Source organism: Caretta caretta, chromosome 7 (assembly GCF_965140235.1).
Source record: "Caretta caretta isolate rCarCar2 chromosome 7, rCarCar1.hap1, whole genome shotgun sequence".
Lineage (NCBI taxonomy): Eukaryota > Metazoa > Chordata > Testudines > Cheloniidae > Caretta > Caretta caretta.
This window is the reverse complement of record NC_134212.1, coordinates 93,037,556-93,058,773: the sequence shown is the minus strand read 5'-3', so window position 1 is coordinate 93,058,773 and position 21,218 is coordinate 93,037,556. Positions and strand designations below refer to the sequence as shown.

Genomic DNA, 21,218 nt, shown 5'->3' with positions numbered 1-21,218 from the left:
AGGCCAGGCTAACCTTCTTGCTCCAATAAGGACAATAACTTAGGTGCACCATTTCTTATTGGAACCCTCTGTGAAGTCCTGCCTGAAATACTCCTTGATGTAAAGCCACCCCCTTTGTTGATTTTAGCTCCCTGAAGCCAACCCTGTAAGCGCCCCTCCCAGCGTCAGAGCAATGGCAAACAATCGGGCATCTGAGAGTGCTGTCCAGAGCAGTCACAATGGAGCGCTCTGATGGGGCTAAAACATTGTCGCGGGTGGTTCTGGGTACGTGTCGTCAGGCCCCCGTTCCCTCCCTCCCTCCGTGAAAGCAAGGGCAGACAATCATTTCGCGCCTTTTTTCCTGAGTTACCTGTGCAGACGCCATACCACAGCAAGCATGGAGCCCGCTCAGGTAACCGTCACCCTATGTCTCCTGGGTGCTGGCAGACGCGGTACGGCTTTGCTGCACAGTAGCAGCAACCCCTTGCCTTCTGGCAGCAGACGGTGCAATACGATTGGTAGTCGTCCTCATCGTGTCCGAGGTGCTCCTGGCCGCGTCGGCTGGGAGCGCCTGGGCAGACATGGGCGCAGGGACTAAATTTGGAGTGACTTGACCAGGTCATTCTCTTTAGTCCTGCAGTCAGTCCTATTGAACCGTCTTATGGTGAGCAGGCAGGCGATACGGACTGCTAGCAGTCGTACTGTACCATCTTCTGCCAGGCAGGCAAGAGATGAGGATTGCTAGCAGTCGTATTGCACCATCTTCTGCCAGGCAGGCAAGAGATGGGGATGGCTAGCAGGCGTACTGTACCATCTTCTGCCAAGCAGCCATGAGATGTGGATGGCATGCAGTCCTTCTGCACCGTCTGCTGCCAGCCAAAGATGTAAAAGATAGATGGAGTGGGTCAAAACAAGAAATAGACCAGATTTGTTTTGTACTCATTTGCCTCCTCCCCTGTCTAGGGGACTCATTCCTCTAGGTCACACTGCAGTCACTCACAGAGAAGGTGCAGCGAGGTAAATCTAGCCATGTATCAATCAGAGGCCAGGCTAACCTCCTTGTTCCAATAACAACGATAACTTAGGTGCACCATTTCTTATTGGAACCCTCCGTGCAGTCCTGCCTGAAATACTCCTTGATGTACAGGCACCCCCTTTGTTGATTTTAGCTCCCTGAAGCCAACCCTGTAAGCCGTGTCGTCAGTCGCCCCTCCCTCCGTCAGAGCAACGGCAGACAATCGTTCCGCGCCTTTTTTCTGTGCGGACGCCATACCACGGCAAGCATGGAGCCCGCTCAGCTCACTTTGGCAATTAGGAGCACATTAACCACCACACGCATTATTCAGCAGTATATGCAGCACCAGAACATGGCAACGCGATACCGGGCGAGGAGGCGACGTCAGCGCGGTCCCGTGAGTGATCAGGACATGGACACAGATTTCTCTGAAAGCATGGGCCCTGACAATGCATGCATCATGGTGCTAATGGGGCAGGTTCATGCTGTGGAACGCCGATTCTGGGCTCGGGAAACAAGCACAGACTGGTGGGACCGCATAGTGTTGCAGGTCTGGGACGATTCCCAGTGGCTACGAAACTTTCGCATGCGTAAGGGCACTTTCATGGAACTTTGTGACTTGCTTTCCCCTGTCCTGAAGCGCATGAATACCAAGATGAGAGCAGCCCTCACAGTTGAGAAGCGAGTGGCGATAGCCCTGTGGAAGCTTGCAACGCCAGACAGCTACCGGTCAGTTGGGAATCAATTTGGAGTGGGCAAATCTACTGTGGGGGCTGCTGTGATGCAAGTAGCCCACGCAATCAAAGATCTGCTGATATCAAGGGTAGTGACCCTGGGAAATGTGCAGGTCATAGTGGATGGCTTTGCTGCAATGGGATTCCCTAACTGTGGTGGGGCTATAGATGGAACCCATATCCCTATCTTGGCACCGGAGCACCAAGCCGCCGAGTACATAAACCGCAAGGGGTACTTTTCGATAGTGCTGCAAGCTCTGGTGGATCACAAGGGACGTTTCACCAACATCAACGTGGGATGGCCGGGAAAGGTGCATGATGCTCGCATCTTCAGGAACTCTGGTCTGTTTCAAAAGCTGCAGGAAGGGACTTTATTCCCAGACCAGAAAATAACTGTTGGGGATGTTGAAATGCCTATATGTATCCTTGGGGACCCAGCCTACCCCTTAATGCCATGGCTCATGAAGCCGTACACAGGCAGCCTGGACAGTGGTCAGGAGCTGTTCAACTACAGGCTGAGCAAGTGCAGAATGGTGGTAGAATGTGCATTTGGACGTTTAAAGGCGCGCTGGCGCAGTTTATTGACTCGCTTAGACCTCAGCGAAACCAATATTCCCACTGTTATTACTGCTTGCTGTGTGCTCCACAATATCTGTGAGAGTAAGGGGGAGACGTTTATGGCGGGGTGGGAGGTTGAGGCAAATCGCCTGGCTGCTGGTTACGCGCAGCCAGACACCAGGGCGGTTAGAAGAGCACAGGAGGGCGCGGTACGCATCAGAGAAGCTTTGAAAAACAGTTTCATGACTGGCCAGGCTACGGTGTAAAAGTTCTGTTTGTTTCTCCTTGATGAACCCCCCCGCCCCTTGGTTCACTCTACTTCCCTGTAAGCTAACCACCCTCCCCTCCTCCCTTTAATCATTGCTTGCAGAGCCAATAAAGTCATTGCTGCTTCACAGTCATGCATTCGTTATTCATTCATCACACAAATAGGGGGATGACTACCAAGGTATCCCAGGAGGGGTGGTGGAGGAGGGAAGGAAAATGCCACACAGCACTTTAAGCACAGCACTTTAAAAGTTTACAACTTTAAAATTTATTGAATGACAGCCTTCTTTTTTTTGGGCAATCCTCTGTGGGGGAGTGGCTGGTTGGCCGGAGGCCTCCCCACCGTGTTCTTGGGCGTCTGGGTGTGGAGGCTATGGAACTTGGGGAGGAGGGCGGTTGGTTACAGAGGGGCTGCAGTGGCAGTCTGTGCTCCAGCTGCCTTTGCTGCAGCTCAACCATACACTGGAGCATACTGGTTTGGTCCTGCAGCAGCCTCAGCATTGAATCCTGCCTCCTCTCATCACGCTGCCGCCACCTTTGAGCTTCAGCCCTGTCTTCAGCCCGCCACTTACTCTCTTCAGCCCGCCACTTACTCTCTTCAGCCCTCCACCTCTCCTCCCGGTCATTTTGTGCTTTCCTGCACTCTGACATTATTTGCCTCCACGCATTCGTCTGTGCTCTGTCAGTGTGGGAGGACAGCATGAGCTCGGAGAACATTTCATCGCGAGTGCGTTTTTTTTTCTTTCTAAGCTTCACTAGCCTCTGGGAAGGAGAAGATCCTGTGATCATTGAAACACATGCAGCTGGTGGAGAAAAAAAAAGGGACAGCGGTATTTAAAAAGACACATTTTATAAAACAGTGGCTACACTCTTTCAGGGTAAACCTTGAAAGTTAACATTACATACATAGCACATGTGCTTTCGTTACAAGGTCGCATTTTGCCTCCTCCCACCGCGTGAACGGATTTTGGTTGAATGCCAGCAAACATACACTGCAATGCTTTGTTCTACAGTGATTCCCCAGTACGTGTTGCTGGCCTGGAGTGGTAAAGTGTCCTACCATGAAGGACGAAATAAGGCTGCCCTCCCCAGAAACCTTTTGCAAAGGCAGAACCGCAAATGCCAGGGCAAAGTAATCCTTTCACATGCTTGCTTTTAAACCATGTATAGCATTTTAAAAGGTACACTCACCAGAGGTCCCTTCTCCGCCTGCTGAGTCCAGGAGGCAGCCTTGGGTGGGTTCGGGGGGTACTGGCTCCAGGTCTAGGGTGAGAAACAGTTCCTGGCTGTCGGGAAAACCGGTTTCTCCGCTTGCTTGCTGTGAGCTATCTACAACCTCCTCCTCATCATCTTCTTCGTCCCCAAAACCTACTTCTGTATTGCCTCCATCTCCATTGAAGGAGTCAAACAACACGGCTGGGGTAGTGGTGGCTGAACCCCCTAAAATGGCATGCAGCTCATCATAGAAGCGGCATGTTTGGGGCTCTGACCCAGAGCGGCCGTTCGCCTCTCTGGTTTTCTGGTAGGCTTGCCTCAGCTCCTTCAGTTTCACGCGGCACTGCTTCGGGTCCCTGTTATGGCCTCTGTCCTTCATGCCCTGGGAGATTTTCAGAAAGGTTTTGGCATTTCGAAAACTGGAACGGAGTTCTGATAGCACGGATTCCTCTCCCCAAACAGCGATCAGATCCCGTACCTCCCGTTCAGTCCATGCTGGAGCTCTTTTGCGATTCTGGGACTCCATCATGGTCACCTCTGCTGATGAGCTCTGCATGGTCACCTGCAGCTTGCCACGCTGGCCAAACAGGAAATGAGATTCAAAAGTTCGCGGTTCTTTTCCTGTCTACCTGGCCAGTGCATCTGAGTTGAGAGCGCTGTCCAGAGCGGTCAGAATGGAGCACTCTGGGATAGCTCCCGGAGGCCAATACCATCGAATTGTGTCCACAGTACCCCAAATTCGAGCCGGCAAGGTCGATTTAAGCGCTAATCCACTTGTCAGGGGTGGAGTAAGGAAATCGATTTTAAGAGCCCTTTAAGTCGAAATAAAGGGCTTCATTGTGTGGACGGGTGCAGGTTTAAATCGATTTAACGCTGCTAAATTCGATCTAAAGTCCTAGTGTAGACCAGGGCTTAGGTTAATCTCTAAGGTGCCACTAGTACTCCTTTTCTTTTTGCGAATACAGACTAACAAGGCTCCTACTCTGAAACCAAAGAGTAGTCTACTCTTTATTTATGGCTTATATGAGTAAAGTATAGTCACCAGACCAATGGACACCTTTGATTAAGGAATCAATTGATTCCTTATTTTATTTTTCAAGACCCTGAAGTCTTAATTTATCTAGATATTTCAAACACATCTATTGACATAATATGTTTTTATGTTACATGTATAAGTTCAATGAAGTCTTAGTAAAGGGAAAAAAGGCATGGATGCACTCCAGGCCCTACCTATTTCCTTTCAGGGTTCCAATTCTTGTCTAAGCTTCATAGTGAAATAGTTAGATACTAAATGAGAACAAGATTTAGCCAACTTGTCATTACTTGGGGATCTGATCTTTAATCAACTGTTGTCTTGATGGAAAAAAAGGGCCCACACTGTAGACTTGAAACCACTCCCCATAACTGACCTAATATTCATGGCAAATGATGACTCCTTTCAACAAGCCCAAATTTATGAGTCGCAATGCATTTATTGCGATCAGTCAAGCAATACATTGGATTAGCAATTCCAAATTTAATACTAAGGTTTGTAAATATCTGTTCACTCCACAATAAAAAACGTGTATAAAATACTGCACTATAACGAGATCTGACTTTCACTGGATGTGAAATAAATTGAATGCTGCATGTTGGAAATTTTTAAGATCTGCTAATCCACATGCATGTTTGCTAACAGGCTTGTGCCAGTGGGATTGGTGGATTTATACGTCAGCAATTTGCCGCAAATATCAGTGAGACTGGTATGGGCTATCTATGAGACTGAGAGTATCTCACATTCATTTGATCTATTTTCTTTTAAGGGGAAACAGGCTAAATGCTGACCATTCAATTTGATTTGTGTTCAGGCTACCTATATCTTTTTATATGTATTTATGTGGTAAAAATATATGTATCCTTACTACAACATTACAGTTTTATTCAGTTGCTGGAGAAACCTTTTGTATAATCATTTGATATCAATATATTCCTATCTGCACCTGTGAGTTTTGACTAAAACTTAATTGGTCACAATTTTGTGAGAGAAAATCTCATCCCCTGAAGTGCAAGATAAGAATGCGCCTTCTCCCTAAATATACATACAGGATTAGGAAAGAAGTGATAGTTATGTAGACTAGATCACTTCTGCAGGGAAAATCTTGCTTTTGGGTACAGTTTAAAGGCATTCTTCTAGGATAATGGAAAAAGCATTTGGTAGGTGTAGACGGGGCTGCATTCTTCTCAGTATGCAGTGGTAAAAACTGAAGTGCTGTGGGAACATCATGGTCTGTTGATGAGATTGACTGAGGAATCTATTTTGTCAGTTACCATTTTATATCTCTATGGTAAAAAGAAAAAGCCCATATATCCTAACAGAATTATGAACTAAGAATAATCAATTTTAGTGAGAAAAACTTACTGAATAAAGCCAAGACTTTGGTTGCTGATGGAATCCACCAGGTACATTTTATCATGGGTGGGAATTCTTCAGGTTTTGCAGGGAACAGACGTAAAGAAATAAATTGCAGCAACCTGTCTACTAACTGCTTAAACCTTCTCTGCGAAATCCTAGAAGAAACACACTGAAGTTACTCTTATGCTAGTACTGCCCCCACTGAAGCCCACTATAATAAATTACCACATAATGGACAAAATTCCCAATATAAAGTTTATTGACAACTGCATACTTCTAAACATTGACATGTGGCAATATTTTTCTTTAAAGGATATAGCAATTCTACTGAATGCATCAGGCGTACTCTAGATATGCTTTAGTCTCTACATCTTTTTCAGATTACTGTATCACAAGTTACATCTTTCCTTTGGCTCTTTATTAAAGTGGTAAATAGAAAGATAGAAATTATCTGTTCTCTGTAAAGTTTGTCTTTTAATCCTGACAGCTTTTTGGAATTTTCTATTTAGAGATATTTTGCTTCATTGAACAGAGACACTGAAAAGAACGTTATGCACTCTTGAGTATAGATTAAGTATTCTACAAACACTTTTTATGTTGTACAATACATAGCTTCCATGTATATAGTAAGAGAAGTGCAAAATCTTGGTATGATGGGATAACATGGTTTTGGTAATTAAATATTCATGGTAAATAGGCCCAATGGCCTGTGATGGGTTATTAGATGGGGTAAGATCTGAGTTACCCAGGAAAGAATTTTCTGTAGTATCTGGCTGATGAATCTTGCCCATATGCTCAGGGTTTAGCTGATCGCCATATTTAGGGTCGGGAAGGAATTTTCCTCCAGGGCAGATTGGAAGGCCCTGGAGGTTTTTTGCCTTCCTCTGTAGCATGGGGCACGGGTCACTTGCTGGAGGATTCTCTGCTCCTTGAAGTCTTTAAACTACGATTTGAGGACTTCAATAGCACAGATATAGGTGTGAGGTTTTTTTTTGTAGGAGTGGTGGGTGAAATTCTGTGGCCTGCGTTGTGCAGGAGGTCAGACTAGATGATCATAATGGTCCCTTCTGACCTAAATATCTATGAATCTTTTTAAAAGATAAAAAGTTCAAATTTTTAGTATTGTTTGGCTTTTCTATCCTGGCTGTAACTGTGAAAAACGTCAATCTTCATGTTACCTTCTTAACCAAGAGAACAATCACCATTTTCAAACAGTGAGCCAAACCAAATTATAGCTATTAGAGTTTTTTGGTAAACTAGGACACATTTCCGCTTGAGAGGGAAATTTTTACCTCCTCATGGAAAAGCTGCCCCCAAACCTAGCAGATAACCTGCAAGGCCAGGCTCATTCAGACAGAAACCCTGTATCCAGATGAGGCTACAGCCCCTAGTGGTCCCTACTAACACAGCTCCAACAGGGCTACGCTTCCACCAATGGGATCTGTGCAAAAGTTAACATAGCCTTGTAACTTCCATGAGTATAGGAGAACTATGTATGTACCTCACAATCTGCTCCTTCCATATATGTTTAAAAAATAAAACTTTTCAGTTAATATAATTAATATAGTATAATTGTCAGAATACAAAAATGAAAGTACACTAAAAATTGTGATCCTATATGACGGAAAGTATTTTTTTTTTACTTTTTAAACCAGTGAGCTAGGAAATGATGGTCAGCTTCTGCCAAGGTTGCTATCTGTCTTAGCAAGTGAGCATAGATGACATAAGTAGATGTGTTACTAAACTGAGGATTCTGCAAAAGATATTAAAAACATGTTGTTAGTACCAAAATTGTATAAAGAAAAAAGCCATTACACTTTTCCAAACAATACAATCATGGATGAAAATATCATTCTGAAAATTGCTGTGATAGAGTCAACATTATAAAATAATAGATATTTTTTATTTACAACTTCTGTTCAAAGTCAAAAGATATGTACAACTTCAATATAGCAACAGAAAACATTTAAAATGCTCTTACATTTTAAACAGAAAGCAGAGGTTTATTTAATGAAGACTTCGCTATAAGTGAACATCAATTAAAACATGTTGGATAAGCTTATGGAAGTTTTAATATTCTTACGGCTGTGGCTAGCATTGACCTTATAGCTCAATATTATATACAACTATATTTCTCCACATAGATTCTAATGATTGACATCTTCCAGGATTAGAGCATTAGTCTTAATTTCTATCATCACCCCTGCACTGGACTGATCACATTTCCACTATCACAGCAGGTTATATTTCACACAATTCACAGTTGCTTCCCCTCCCTGGTGTACTGAAAAACTTTTCTCCTACATGAATTAGATTCCCAGCTGATTTTATCCCCAAATACTGGTGAACTGCTCTCTTGTGCACAAAACACATCCACAAGCCTCATCTACGTTAGTAAAATTTGGACATATAATTCATCACCGGTGCAACTCCACTAGTAGCAGCAACAGTCAAATGCTAGTATAAATAGGACTCAGGCATTCTTACCTCTGTATCTGATGTATTTATCGATACTATTTGTATGTTTCGTGCAACATTACAGCCTTATTTAATTGTTGAAACAAAACTGCTCAAAATATGCAGAATGTAGCCTGTTGGGAAAGTGGGCACAAGGGCAGATCAATGCAGGAGAGCAGGGGATGGGTAGAAAATAAAATAACCCACTTTGCTCTCTCATCCTGCAAGATGGCAGTTTCCAAGCAGTAAATTTGTATTGTTTTTGCATGTTAATTGGAAAGAAAGCCTCTATGTTTCATATCAATTTAAAATTTTAAAAGAAAAAACCCACAGCAGTAGACTTTTCTGTAAGGTAGCTGTAAATATTTCAGAACATAGTTTCCATACACAAGGAAGTTAAATATAAATCCATTTAATGTATTTTTTTATATACATGTATAAATAACTTATATTTTTTAATTTACAGTACACTTTAGTTACACTTTGATTGCATACAGGATTGTACATCATGCATTAAACAGATTATGTGTTTTACTAAAAAGCTTTTATTTTTCTTACCTGTAGAAGTATACAGTATGCTCTAAGATCATCTTTTGTTCGTGGCCTAAGAACAAACAGATTTATACCAAAATCATATGTAAGTATAAAAAAATTAACAGTCAATGAAAACATGTATCTAACTTCTCAGTTTTGCTTCTCCAAAGATACCATATCTGTTGATCTTCTACAATCTATACATACTCTGGGTCTCTTTCACTGATCGGTTAGAAGAAGCAAAAGTAGTCTATCATTGTAAACCAGAGGCTGAGGAACCCACCATCCACCTACTTTCTGCCATAAAGAGTTCTTCCAAAGTTATTATAAGCAAGAAGCATGTTACTGTAAATAACTATGTACACAGGGAAAATGTCTTCTAAAAGGATCTCAATATGATCCTGAAGAACCCTTTGAAGATACACCAAGTTGATTGACCCTATGTATTCCTGAAACAATATAAAGAAGGATCAGCAGACATGCCCACGTAAGAGAAATTGACAAGAAAGAACATGTCTTTTATTAGAGAGACTTGTCCATTGATCCTCTGCATAGAAAGCATAGCCAGAAGTGAAAAGTAGACAGGCAGGGAAGAACAAGGTTAGGCCAGAAACACTGGAAAGCATAGAAAAAAATTGCTGAAGCACCACTTCACTGAATACCTTCCTATGAAACACTGTACGACGAGATACCCAGAACTCCTTTTGGAAGCAAATGGTTGCTTTATACATTTCCTTGATTGATGTTTAAGATTTCTCTGCCCATGAAAATGAAGCTGATTCAGAGGAGCGTGTCCACAGTCCCTCCAAGGAGAGACCTTTGGCCTGCAATGTTTTACTTACAAAGCATTTGATTCAAGAAGAGACTTTGTCCTGTTTGGATTTTCTGACTCCTATGTTGAAGACTAATAGAAAAGAGAAAAACTTGACCATCAATACTGCTCTGTTCTCTTAAGATAAATCTTGAGAACAAACCAAAAATCTGAGATATATCAGTTTTCTTTTTGGGGCCATTTTAGATTAGGGTAAAATAACAGGATATTAAGACATGAGATACACTTCTAAGTCTGAAATCCTGGGGGTTACTTTGTTCCCTATGGAATATGCTGTAATGAGTCTCAACTAATATGACTTTTGATAATGATACACTCTGAGGAAGTGTTAGCCATGAGGTAAATCCCACAAGGTAAGTCCATGTAAGAGTCTGGAAGTAGAAGTCTCTGATGAATCCCTCTCATGAGAGCAGAAAGCAGGAATCATTCTTAAATGTCCTTGGTATTACAAGTATAATCAAACTGCCCACTTGTTTCTGATATAGGAAATGTTGCAGAAATCCTGGTGTGCTTTTTGTAATCATTGGCTTTCATAGTTTAGAAAAAGTGAATTCATTCTTGTAGCATCTATTGGAGATGTGTGAAGAGTCAGCCTACAATTTCTGAATGGTCTATATTTCTTGGGTCAATTGTCCTCAAGGGATTTTAATCATGACCTTTTTGAGAGCTTCACCAAATGGTCCTCCTCCATGGAAAGGTGTTAAAGGGTTACCAGTTGCTTTGGTGGTTAGCTTTCCATAAACACAGCTATGTTTGTTTCCTGACAATTATGGTTGGGATCAGTGATCCTGTGGAGAATCAAACTGAGCGAATGGTGGCATCTACTATGAAAGAAGAGATGAGAAGTCTTCAAGATGGCCTGCATTATTTTGTGTTTGAAGGCCGTAGCTTTTCAAGGATGGAATTTTCAAAAGCTCTCAGCATTGGCTTACTTCTGCTTCCATTTAGGTCAATGATAAAACTCCCACTGGATTTAATGGGACAAGAGGAGGTCAATGCTGAGCACTTTTGAAAAACCCACCCCAAGTTTCCTGAACTATAATACAGATGCTCCAGCAAAGTAGATGACAGAGACAGAGGGCTGGAAAAATAATACTAAGGCCTGAATTTCCTTGGAATGGTTCTTTGACCTTCCTGTCCAACATAGTGCTTACGAAAGAAATCTTTCTCAATGAAGAAGATTGTTTCCTTTATCATGCCTGTCAAAACACCATCACTCTTGGGCACTGTAGACAGTTCCTTTCTTTGCAGCTTATTCAAAAGTTATTGATCTGCTAGTTTAGGCAATTGCTTTTTCATGGCTGCTCCCATTCTGAGTTTACTGTTCCTTAAGCAATCATTTCAAAGGAAAGTCCATGTGGTAGCAGGAAAATATATGACCACCTAGGCTTTAACTGATTCTTTCTTGCCTTCTTTTGGTGAGGACTCAAGAGCCAAAATAATCCTTTTAGTCATACTTTTAGTCATACTACTGCAGTATTCTATGGGGTAAAAAGTCTTTCTTGGGAGCTTAGTTAAGATTTTAAAGAATAGATTCAGACAGTTGTTCTTTGAGGAAAGAGAGTGAAAGGAAGTGGTTGAGTTGGAGGAGGAATCAAGTAGCACTTCCAAAGCTCCTAAATTTTTCTTGTATTTCTTTAATCTTGGATCTTAAGATCCAATCATGGATCTTATGTCCACGACAGAAAGAGTCTACAGATTCAGAAGGAGAGAGGGGGAGGAATAAGCTCTTTTAGTGCTCATTGCATATACGATCCATTGCTCTCCATTAAATAATTGAATGAGAGACACCTTTGGGAAGACCCTTACCAAATTCTGGCTACTTTCTGAGTGAGGGGGACCTTGTGCAACAGGAACAATGTCAGCCAGCTAGCTATCTTAGCATCTTTTCTCTTTTCTATATTTGTACAGCACCCAACACAAAGGACCCAAATACTAGTTAATATAAATATTTACTAAAAATCATCCCCACATCTTAGAGGTGGGGGGAATCTTATGGAATGGGAGACGCATGGGGAGCTGGGAATAGTGTAGGAAAAGAAGGAGTTACCCCTCTTTTTTCTATCTTAGAGGAGCATGGATGCTCTCATCGCCCTTCATGGTAGAGGATTTACCTACCTGCCTTTTTGAGCTTTGTGACAGGTGTATCAGTGTGGTTTTGCTACTTCTTGCTGTTCATTTACTTTCTTGCTGCTGTTACTGTCACTGCTGAGACTTGCCTCCCTCACTGAATTTTTTGTGTGCCTCTTCAGGCTCTTCTGTTTTAAGCTATTACTGTTTGCTGAGCCACTTTGGTGGGAATTGGGAAGTAGCTTATCCATCACATTCCCCTCTATCCAGCAGAGATCTATCAACCAAAAGAAGCAGTAATGACCAAGAGTGGAGTAGGGAAAAGAATTCTGTGTCTGGAACACCATTGTTAACCATTGTAAGCCACTTGCTTAAGTATTACCCTGGCAATCGAAGAGCAATTTGCATTGTGGAGAGGCAGCAGAGAGAAGAGATTCTGAAAGCAAAAAGCTGAAAAGAAAAAGAGGGTTTCCAGCTGGAAAATAAAGGTTTTTTGGAAAAGCACGACGGAGCTCCAGAGCCGCGTACCCATTTCCTAAGAAATTTCTAGCAAGAAGTTGGGGAGCGGTCCTCTTGAACCAGTGCCCACCATGACTGAGGATATATCTACATTGTAAAAAACAAAGAAAGGAAAAGAAAAAAAACCCTGTGTGTTAACTTGGGTTTGCTAACCCATGCTGGCTAACTTGGGTTAAATCAGCAGTGAAGACATGGTTAACCAGGTTTTTAACTTGAGTTAGCAGCTTGAGTTCAAGCCTTAGAAGGAAGCCTGGGGTTGAACATGAACTGCTATGCCGAGTTTGCCATGTCTTTACAACCTGAGTTAGCTAATGCAGAAGTTGGTCCAATCAAAGATAGTATATCACCCTCCTTGTCTCTCCTACCCAATTTAAGTTTTTTTACAGTGTAGGAATACCGTGAGAGCTCCAGCTATTTCTGATCAGTCACTCAGAGGGGATTTGACTAAGATTTAGATGATCAGCAGATGTGTCTCTTCAAAGGAGAAACTTATAAAGCAAATAAGATGTAACTCAAATAATTTTTCATTCTTGGTCTAAAAACACGATAGATCCTTGTCATGTATTAAAGAAAGATAATATACTAGTACAATAAACCCAGATTTTTCACTAATGTAAATGTGTGCAAATGCTGGTTATAATTACCCTTTCCACTCCTGTAACAGACCATTAATTATTCCTTTTAGGACAGACTTCTGAATATCTTGAGGCTAGGAAGAATGGAAAGAAAAAAAAACAAACAGCATTAGGTTAAAGAGTACACTTCTTTTTTACATTTCATCTAATACAATTGTTGAAGCATGACAGTAGGATAATATTCTTATTTAAAGGATTAGGAATAGTTTTTACTCCACAATAAAACACAACTATTTATTTTGTCTACTTCACAGAAAATATATAACTAAAACAACCCAAACTAATGACAATACAATTAACATTAAGGGGAAATTTATATCCATACTATTCTGCTACCTTCATTGAGAGAAATGCCCAGGTTAGTTCCAACTGGGACTACTCAGGTGCATAAAATTATCCACATGTAAATGTTTATTGCATTTTGCCCTCTGTTCACAATAAAGTAACATTAATAGATCAGTAGAAGAATTAGGGCTTTTACTGTTGAACAAAGAAACCAGGAGAAAATGTAAACTTTTGGTGCCTCTAAAAATTTGACTTTACTACAGTACTGTATTTGTGGTTATCCCTATACTTAAAATGAGGAATATCGCACATACGGACCTACACTGATCTACATTGAGCAGTGAAGTTTAAGATTCTAATTCCACCCACTCTATGAGAGAAACTGATTTTAAAGTGATCTGTGAGAAACCTTCAATGAAAATTGCATATGTAACATTATTTTACTTACAACTTTCAGATGAATATTTAGTTCAGCTAGTTGAATTTTGAATACTAGGTCTACAGGTAAATTAGATTTGGCAAGATTTATTAAATTGGTTATTAAAATTCTCTCATTTTAGGACATGACAACTAAATATGTATGCAGAACTAATAATATTCAATTTCTTAATGAGTTACTGAATATGTAATAAATGCTACCTTAACTTTCCCCCATTTCCAGTCTTCAGGGTTCCATTTTACTAATTTAGAATTAAAATACTAATTTTCTTATAATGGTAATAGAAAGAATGACCTTATGCTGACTTTAGTACTAGGTTAATTGTATAAGAAAGCTGACCTAATTTTTTCCTCCATGCAAATTACCTTCTCTACAAAAGTTAAATGCCCAAGGTCTGCTGAATACTTCTTGATGATTCTAGCTCTAATCAACAGAAGCTCTTGTTTAATAGCTTGATTACATTTGTAAAAATTAGGAAGGGCAAATCCCATCAATCTAGTCAGTCTAGAAAAAGTTCAATACATAGTTTTTTTCTTTTCATATATAAACTTATATCTTTTAGTTTGCAGATCTTTCAAAGCTGTGCTTGGTAATACTACTAGCAGAATTTGAAACAGAAAAACAAATCAGGGGAGCAAGTGTGTTTTCACCACAGCTACACTTCCCAATCAAAACGTTATCAGTTTATTACATTTTCCCCAAATCTTTATTTAGATGTGACACCATAGGAGGATTATTAAAGTAATACAAATTATCAAGGCTGGATGCATAGAAAAGAAACAAAATCAGAGACCACCCTCGACAAATCACAGCTAGCTAGGCTCTCTGTCTGGTTATATAAAATATCGTTTAAGTTACCAGAATACCTTATCTTATATTAAGCCCTATTAAATAGGCACAAAACTTTTCCACTGGATGCAAACATGGAAAAAAATATGTTTAATAAAAAGCTACATCATCTAAAAAGTATATCATCCAAACTTAGAGAGACAGATTTAGACTGGGAGTCCGGTGAAAGTGATGAGACAAAGATTGCACCATTGTTTTGAATCAATACATTGGGAAACAATATGTTTTTCTATTGCACAACTAATTTTAACTTTTGGTATCACTAGTGTCTCTTACATATTATATATTATCTTATGGTTTCTTTTTCTATTATCTTATTTTCCTGACTACTTGTTAGTATGTAAGAAAAGGTTCTCTCTTTCTACTGTCCAAGTCCCCAATCCTGCAATCTGATTATGAGGTCAGAGCCCTATGCTGTGCCAGGGCTAGGGTCCTTCTAACTTCACTAGAACACTGCACATGTGGACCTTTATACACAATGTACAGCCTGCTTGAAATCAGTGGTGTCCTGCACAATCACAGGAATCTACCTGCAAAAGCCATTTTCACGATCTGAGCCTAAGTAAGAACCTCAGATGTTGTGAGGGAAAAGCCCTCATTACCATTTTTTCTTTCATGCCTCTCAAAAGAGAACAGTTTGGTACCATGCAAACAGATAGCTTAGAAGCAAACTAATGGTTACACAATATCCTTTACTGAACAGTAATATTAAGTTCACTATACCAGATACAAATATTTTTGTTGAGCAAAACACCAAAGGTCACACAAAATCAAATAAAGAATAAAAAATTGACGATATTAATAAGTGGTCAAGAATAGCCTATACTGTACACTTAATTATTAAAGAAAAAATAACTTTCAAATTATTTGGAACCCATCATTTGCACATTTAACTTGCCCATGCATATTCATATGATTGTCACCCTCATTCCATCTTCCCCATTGCTTCCTACACTCATTTCTGTATCTTTTTTCAATCCAGATAAAAAGCTTTTGGGGCAAGGAACCATGCCTTGCTATGATTGTGCAGCATATAGCATGATGGGATCCTGGTCCTTATTGAGGCCTCTAGACTCTGCCAAAATATAAACAATATTATTAACTAAAAGTTGTTCTATCCGTAGAGTGCAGTTTTCAGGATTTTATGGTGATTTCATGTAAGCTTGCACAGTTTTTTCAATTTCAGCAGATTCCTCAGTTCATAATTGTGAATCTTTTAAAACATTTTAAAAACATCTTTTTTACTTACAGTATTTAGTAAGGCATCATAGACAGCATTCACAAATTTAGCATTGATTCCAGAGTCTTCAATGGTACTGAAAGGGAGACTGACATCTTTCTGCAAATTCAAATCATAAGCATTTTTTACTCAAGTTATTTCAAATGTCATTTTAAAATTCCCTTAAAAATAAAAGTTTTGGTGTGCTAACATCTGTATCAAGTTTAGAAAAAAGTATGTACAGAGAAAACAAATAAATTGAAAAGGAGTACTTGTGGCACCTTAGAGACTAACCAATTTATTTGAGCATGAGCTTTCGTGACCTACAGCTCACTTCATCGGATGCATACCGTGGAAACTGCAGCAGACTTTATATACACACAGAGAATATGAAACAATACCTCCTCCCACCCCACTGTCCTGCTGGTAATAGCTTATCTAAAGTGATCATCAAGTTGGGCCATTTCCAGCACAAATCCAGGTTTTCTCACCCTCCACCTTTTGTGGGTGAGAAAACCTGGATTTGTGCTGGAAATGGCCCAACTTGATGATCACTTTAGATAAGCTATTACCAGCAGGACAGTGGGGTGGGAGGAGGTATTGTTTCATATTCTCTGTGTGTATATAAAGTCTGCTGCAGTTTCCACGGTATGCATCCGATGAAGTGAGCTGTAGCTCACGAAAGCTCATGCTCAAATAAATTGGTTAGTCTCTAAGGTGCCACAAGTACTCCTTTTCTTTTTGCGAATACAGACTAACACGGCTGTTACTCTGAAACAAATAAATTGATAATTTTTTGTAACAACAAAAAAGAAACCAGGTCAGATATGATATTGTATCTTTTCAAATTCTAATGCAAGAATACATTATGTTAGCAAAGTTCACCTGGCTCCAATTTATCAAAAGTCTAAAATAATGGGACTACATTAGATGTGTCAGCTGATGGGTGATTTAGTCTACCATTTCTAGTCACTGGTTCAAATTCAAATTCAGCAACAGTCAAGAGCAACAAAATTACTACCACGCAATATCTGTTAGATAACCTGTGTGACACGAATTAATACCCTCAATTCAGATCCCACTGTTTACATGAAATAGCACTGCCACAGGCAGATTCTGAAAAAAATAAGAAGAATTTACTGGTCATGGAGACTGAAGTACCCACCCATAGATGTGATCCTTTCAGAACTGGACTGAGGCACATTAAGAAAGCAATGCAAGGAAGAAAGCGTTGCCACAAACCATACTGTATTTGATTAGGGAATTGAGGGCTTCAGTCTCCAGGGCTGTCAGATAACTATTTTACCAGCAATGGAATCTAAATCAACAATAGTCTAAAAAGATAGTAAAGCAACTCCATAGTCATAAAGTATTACAAATTTTAACAAAATAATATGTATATAGTTTCATTTACTATAATGCAAAGTTAATCTTTCAGAAATGGGTTGTACAGAGACAGCTTTTATAAAGTCCTTGCATTTTCTTTAATTCTCAGGACACCAATTTTTGAATTTCTTTTGTTTTAAATCCTACAAATGTCCTTGAAACATTGCTTTACTAATACATGAATAATGGACAAATGGTTTACTAAAAACAAATAATAAATGGAACTAGTAAATGAAACAATGAAATACTATAACTACAAAGTGTATGGGTAAGGTAAACAAGATAATACTATGAGTCTAGTCTGTTTAAGAAAACAAAGGTAAAAATAAATTTTATGTGATGGATTTATAGCATCCTGAAGATAGAAAGAGCTAAGCAGCATTCTGAATTGTTTTCTACCTTAAATGCAGCATTTAACTCCAGGAAAGAATCAAATGTTGTTAAATAAAAATCATGTACAGCTTTCCAATCTCCTGATGACTTAGCTTTTTCCATATCCTCCCTAGAAAGAAAATTTACAAATAAATATATATCACACAAGTTTATGTACAAATATTAAGCACTTTATGAAATAGACTTTGTACTTCATACTTCACTATTACTCCAGTGTCTTTCATCTCTAAACAGATTTATGAGAAGGGTGAATTTAAGAATGGACGTGTGCAAGTTAATTTCTACTTTAATATTTTACCTGAAAATCTAGAAATACTGACGCTCCAAAAGAATGGAGGCATTTGAAATTGGTTGTGCAAAATATATTTCAGCACTACCTGATCATAATATTTATTAATTCAGTGGATTATATTTCAGTATTTTAAAACAAATTAGTAATAGAATAATGTATTATCAATTCTTATGCAATGTGTAGAAATAATTTAAAATAGTAAGTAACCTCGTAAAACTGTTAATTTAACATTACAGGTACTGATCTTTGCTTCTATTACAAGCTTTAAAATTCCTAAATTTTACATAACATATGTAAGATCACATTCATTGTTGCAACCATAAAATTCAAAGATTCACACCTAGCTAAAAGCTGGGAGTTGGATATGTTATGTGAACATTTTAAACAGCCATAAAGAACTAATGTCTGAAATAATGGAAAACTCTAAATACCTTGAAAATAAAAGTAAAAACATTCATGCAAAGCCAATCGACAACTTATTTCCATATTAGTAGGGCTGGTGTTCTCCAGCAATGAAAACAGTAATTTCAGATTTTCAAAGCTATATATTTCAGACATTTTTGATATGCTTTATATTAATAAAAAATATTCTTATTGACAAACATGAGCAATATGCAATACTTTACAATAATGGTGCTCAAACTTTTCCAGTTGCACCCCGCACCTTACCAGTAATGGAATCTGTCTGCGCCCACCCCGCATTACTGCATAGCCAAGGCTTCCTCAGCAGCAGAGCTTGGGCAGAAGGCAGAGCTGGGGTAGAACTGGGGATGGGGGAGGAGCTGGGGCTGGAGGTGGAGCTGGTCTGCGGGCGGAGAAGGAATGAGGGCAGAGCAGGACTGGATGAGGACAAAAAGGTGTTGGAGGTGGAGCTGGTCTGGGTGCGGAGTGGGGCTGGAAGCGTGGCGCTCCCTCCCTGCCCCCACCACGCACCCCCTGAACAGTCCTCTGAACCCCCTTATGGGGGCGCACACTACACTTTGAGAACGACTGCTTTACAAAAATGCCAGGCACTGAGGGCCAGAGCCAGGAAAGCTACGTGCTGGGTGGCAGAGGGAAGGAGCCAGCTGTGTGCAGGGGAGATGAGTGGGGGACAGGTGCTGTGGACATCACCCTGCATGCCCTGCTCACCCTCTGAATGGCAATTCCAAAAATTAAGGGCAATTCCGGAAATGAAAAGTCATTTTGGAAAAAAAAAAAAAAGCAGTAATTGCACCAATTTCCAGAAAACATTGGCCCTATATGTTAGTGATACAAATCACAATTAATTTTTTCCTCTACAACATAAAACATTTTTATATATTCACTCATATGAAATAAACTTGTTTATTTTGATGAAACACACTGTAAATGTGAAAACAGATGTAATATATTCAAAGTGCTTAAAGGATTTAGGAGCATGTTTTGCTGAAAGTCAATGGGGCTTAGATTCCTAAGTCACAGACACTTTTGAAAATTTTAGTCAAAATTTATAAAATGTGTGGTAGATAGGCTTGTCACGTTTCAGTTTTTTGACCACTTGAGTTCTGGCCAAATATTCTCTTTTACCAATTCCTTTGTGATACCTGACTCATTCTGCACTAAGTAAAGAAACACTTAACAAATCAGAACTTTTGAACTCCTACTGAATGTGAGAAATCTCAAAACACACACAAAAAGCAACCAACTTATTAAAAGAAGATAAACTCATATGTCAGTAAGAGCAACTGTGAACTTTTCCTTGATAAATGAGATCAGTTAGGTTTGTGTTCTGACAGAGAGAGTAAATATGAAAGTGGAACAAAGCCAAATTGATTTGGCACAGTGATGATATTGTCCTTTTGCTAAATTGTAAGAGGGCAGCAGTATAAAGCTCACCTGTAAGGACTCTGATCTAAGTCCACAGAAATAAAAGGCCTGTTAAGTGTAATGCTTCTCACATAAGGGAACTAGAACGAAGGGGATTTCCCCCAGTATGGTTTCAAGCTTACTTACGCTATTTAAAATAGCACTATCATCAACAGAAAGGAGGAAGAAAAAAAATAAAAAGGAACTACAAAAAGAGTGAACTGCCGACAACAGTGTCCTTTCACATAATATGAAAAAAATATTTCTACATTTTAAACATCTAAGTGAGAGGTGGCACAGCTCATATTATTAACTATTGTCAAAGGACCAAAAACGTAGGAAGTTACAAATTAAAGGCCTGGTACACAATGTCTTCAGTCAGAATTGAGGATGCCCAGCTCCTGATTGGATCGGACCCCAAATGAGTGGATGATAAACAGCAAAGCTTCAGAGATGTGGTTTAAATATCGAAAGAGCTTTTGTATCATGAGAATACCCCAGTATGTCTTTTCTCTAATTGAAACTAAATATCCACTAAATATCAGTAGTTCTTTCACTCCCCCACCCTCCAAGAAAACAGTAATGGTAGAAAAAATGCATGTGGTACTGAGCTGCTGATGGTGCTATCTTTTAGGTGATGCATAAAACCCAAGCTGAGCAAGGAATCATGACAATTTCCACAGTCACAGAAGTATTAATTCCAACATCCTAGCCAAAATAACTTACAAAATTACATTCTATCTAGCATTCTGTTGTCTTGTACTGATCCCATCACGAGAGGTCAGCCAGAAAATCAATATATTACATACATACATACTTAAATGAAATGGAAAGTCAGTCAATAAAAAACAAAACAGAGTTGTATTGGTTTTAACTGTATACTTACTGGAAGTCTTTCATAGTTTTGGTTCGGATGGGAAGGGAAGATTCTGGAGGGACTGGAGCTTTCGGTTCCGGTGGTAGTGTATCTATAGAGATGCGCTGCTTTTGCCTAACATCAAGGCAAATTGGTGGTAGATCTCTCACTTATTGAAAAATTTTAAAGAAGTGTTAAATGTATTGTAATCATATACATAATTTACAAAGAAAGATTGATTTATTTAGCTTGCAAAACACAAAGGCATATGAACTATACAAAAGGACTAAAGTTTAAATTGTAATCTGTAAAGAGAACCTAAACATTGTTTTTGTAAACTAGGAACTCGTACATACGTGAAACTGACAGAAAATGCCTTTTCAACCAATATAAAAATTAGCTTAATTTTTTTCCATATTGCTCAAAATTCCATTTTTGACAAATATCAAAATTTAAAATTTCACT

At 39.5% G+C, this 21,218-nt stretch overlaps 1 protein-coding gene across 2 annotated transcripts in view; it reads right to left on the bottom strand.

The window, feature by feature from the left end:
* Nucleotides 1–21,218, bottom strand: part of HECTD2 (HECT domain E3 ubiquitin protein ligase 2) — an 80,660-nt gene that overhangs the window by 32,519 nt on the left and 26,923 nt on the right. For both annotated transcript variants that reach the window (XM_048858020.2, XM_048858022.2), the window contains 7 exons: nucleotides 20,784–20,922; nucleotides 17,785–17,887; nucleotides 16,030–16,119; nucleotides 13,217–13,281; nucleotides 9,176–9,221; nucleotides 7,804–7,913; nucleotides 6,167–6,315 (listed from right to left, as the gene is read on the bottom strand). In XM_048858020.2, the coding sequence (XP_048713977.2) occupies nucleotides 6,167–6,315; nucleotides 7,804–7,913; nucleotides 9,176–9,221; nucleotides 13,217–13,281; nucleotides 16,030–16,119; nucleotides 17,785–17,887; nucleotides 20,784–20,922 (702 nt within the window). The remainder of the gene's footprint in view (nucleotides 1–6,166; nucleotides 6,316–7,803; nucleotides 7,914–9,175; nucleotides 9,222–13,216; nucleotides 13,282–16,029; nucleotides 16,120–17,784; nucleotides 17,888–20,783; nucleotides 20,923–21,218) is intronic.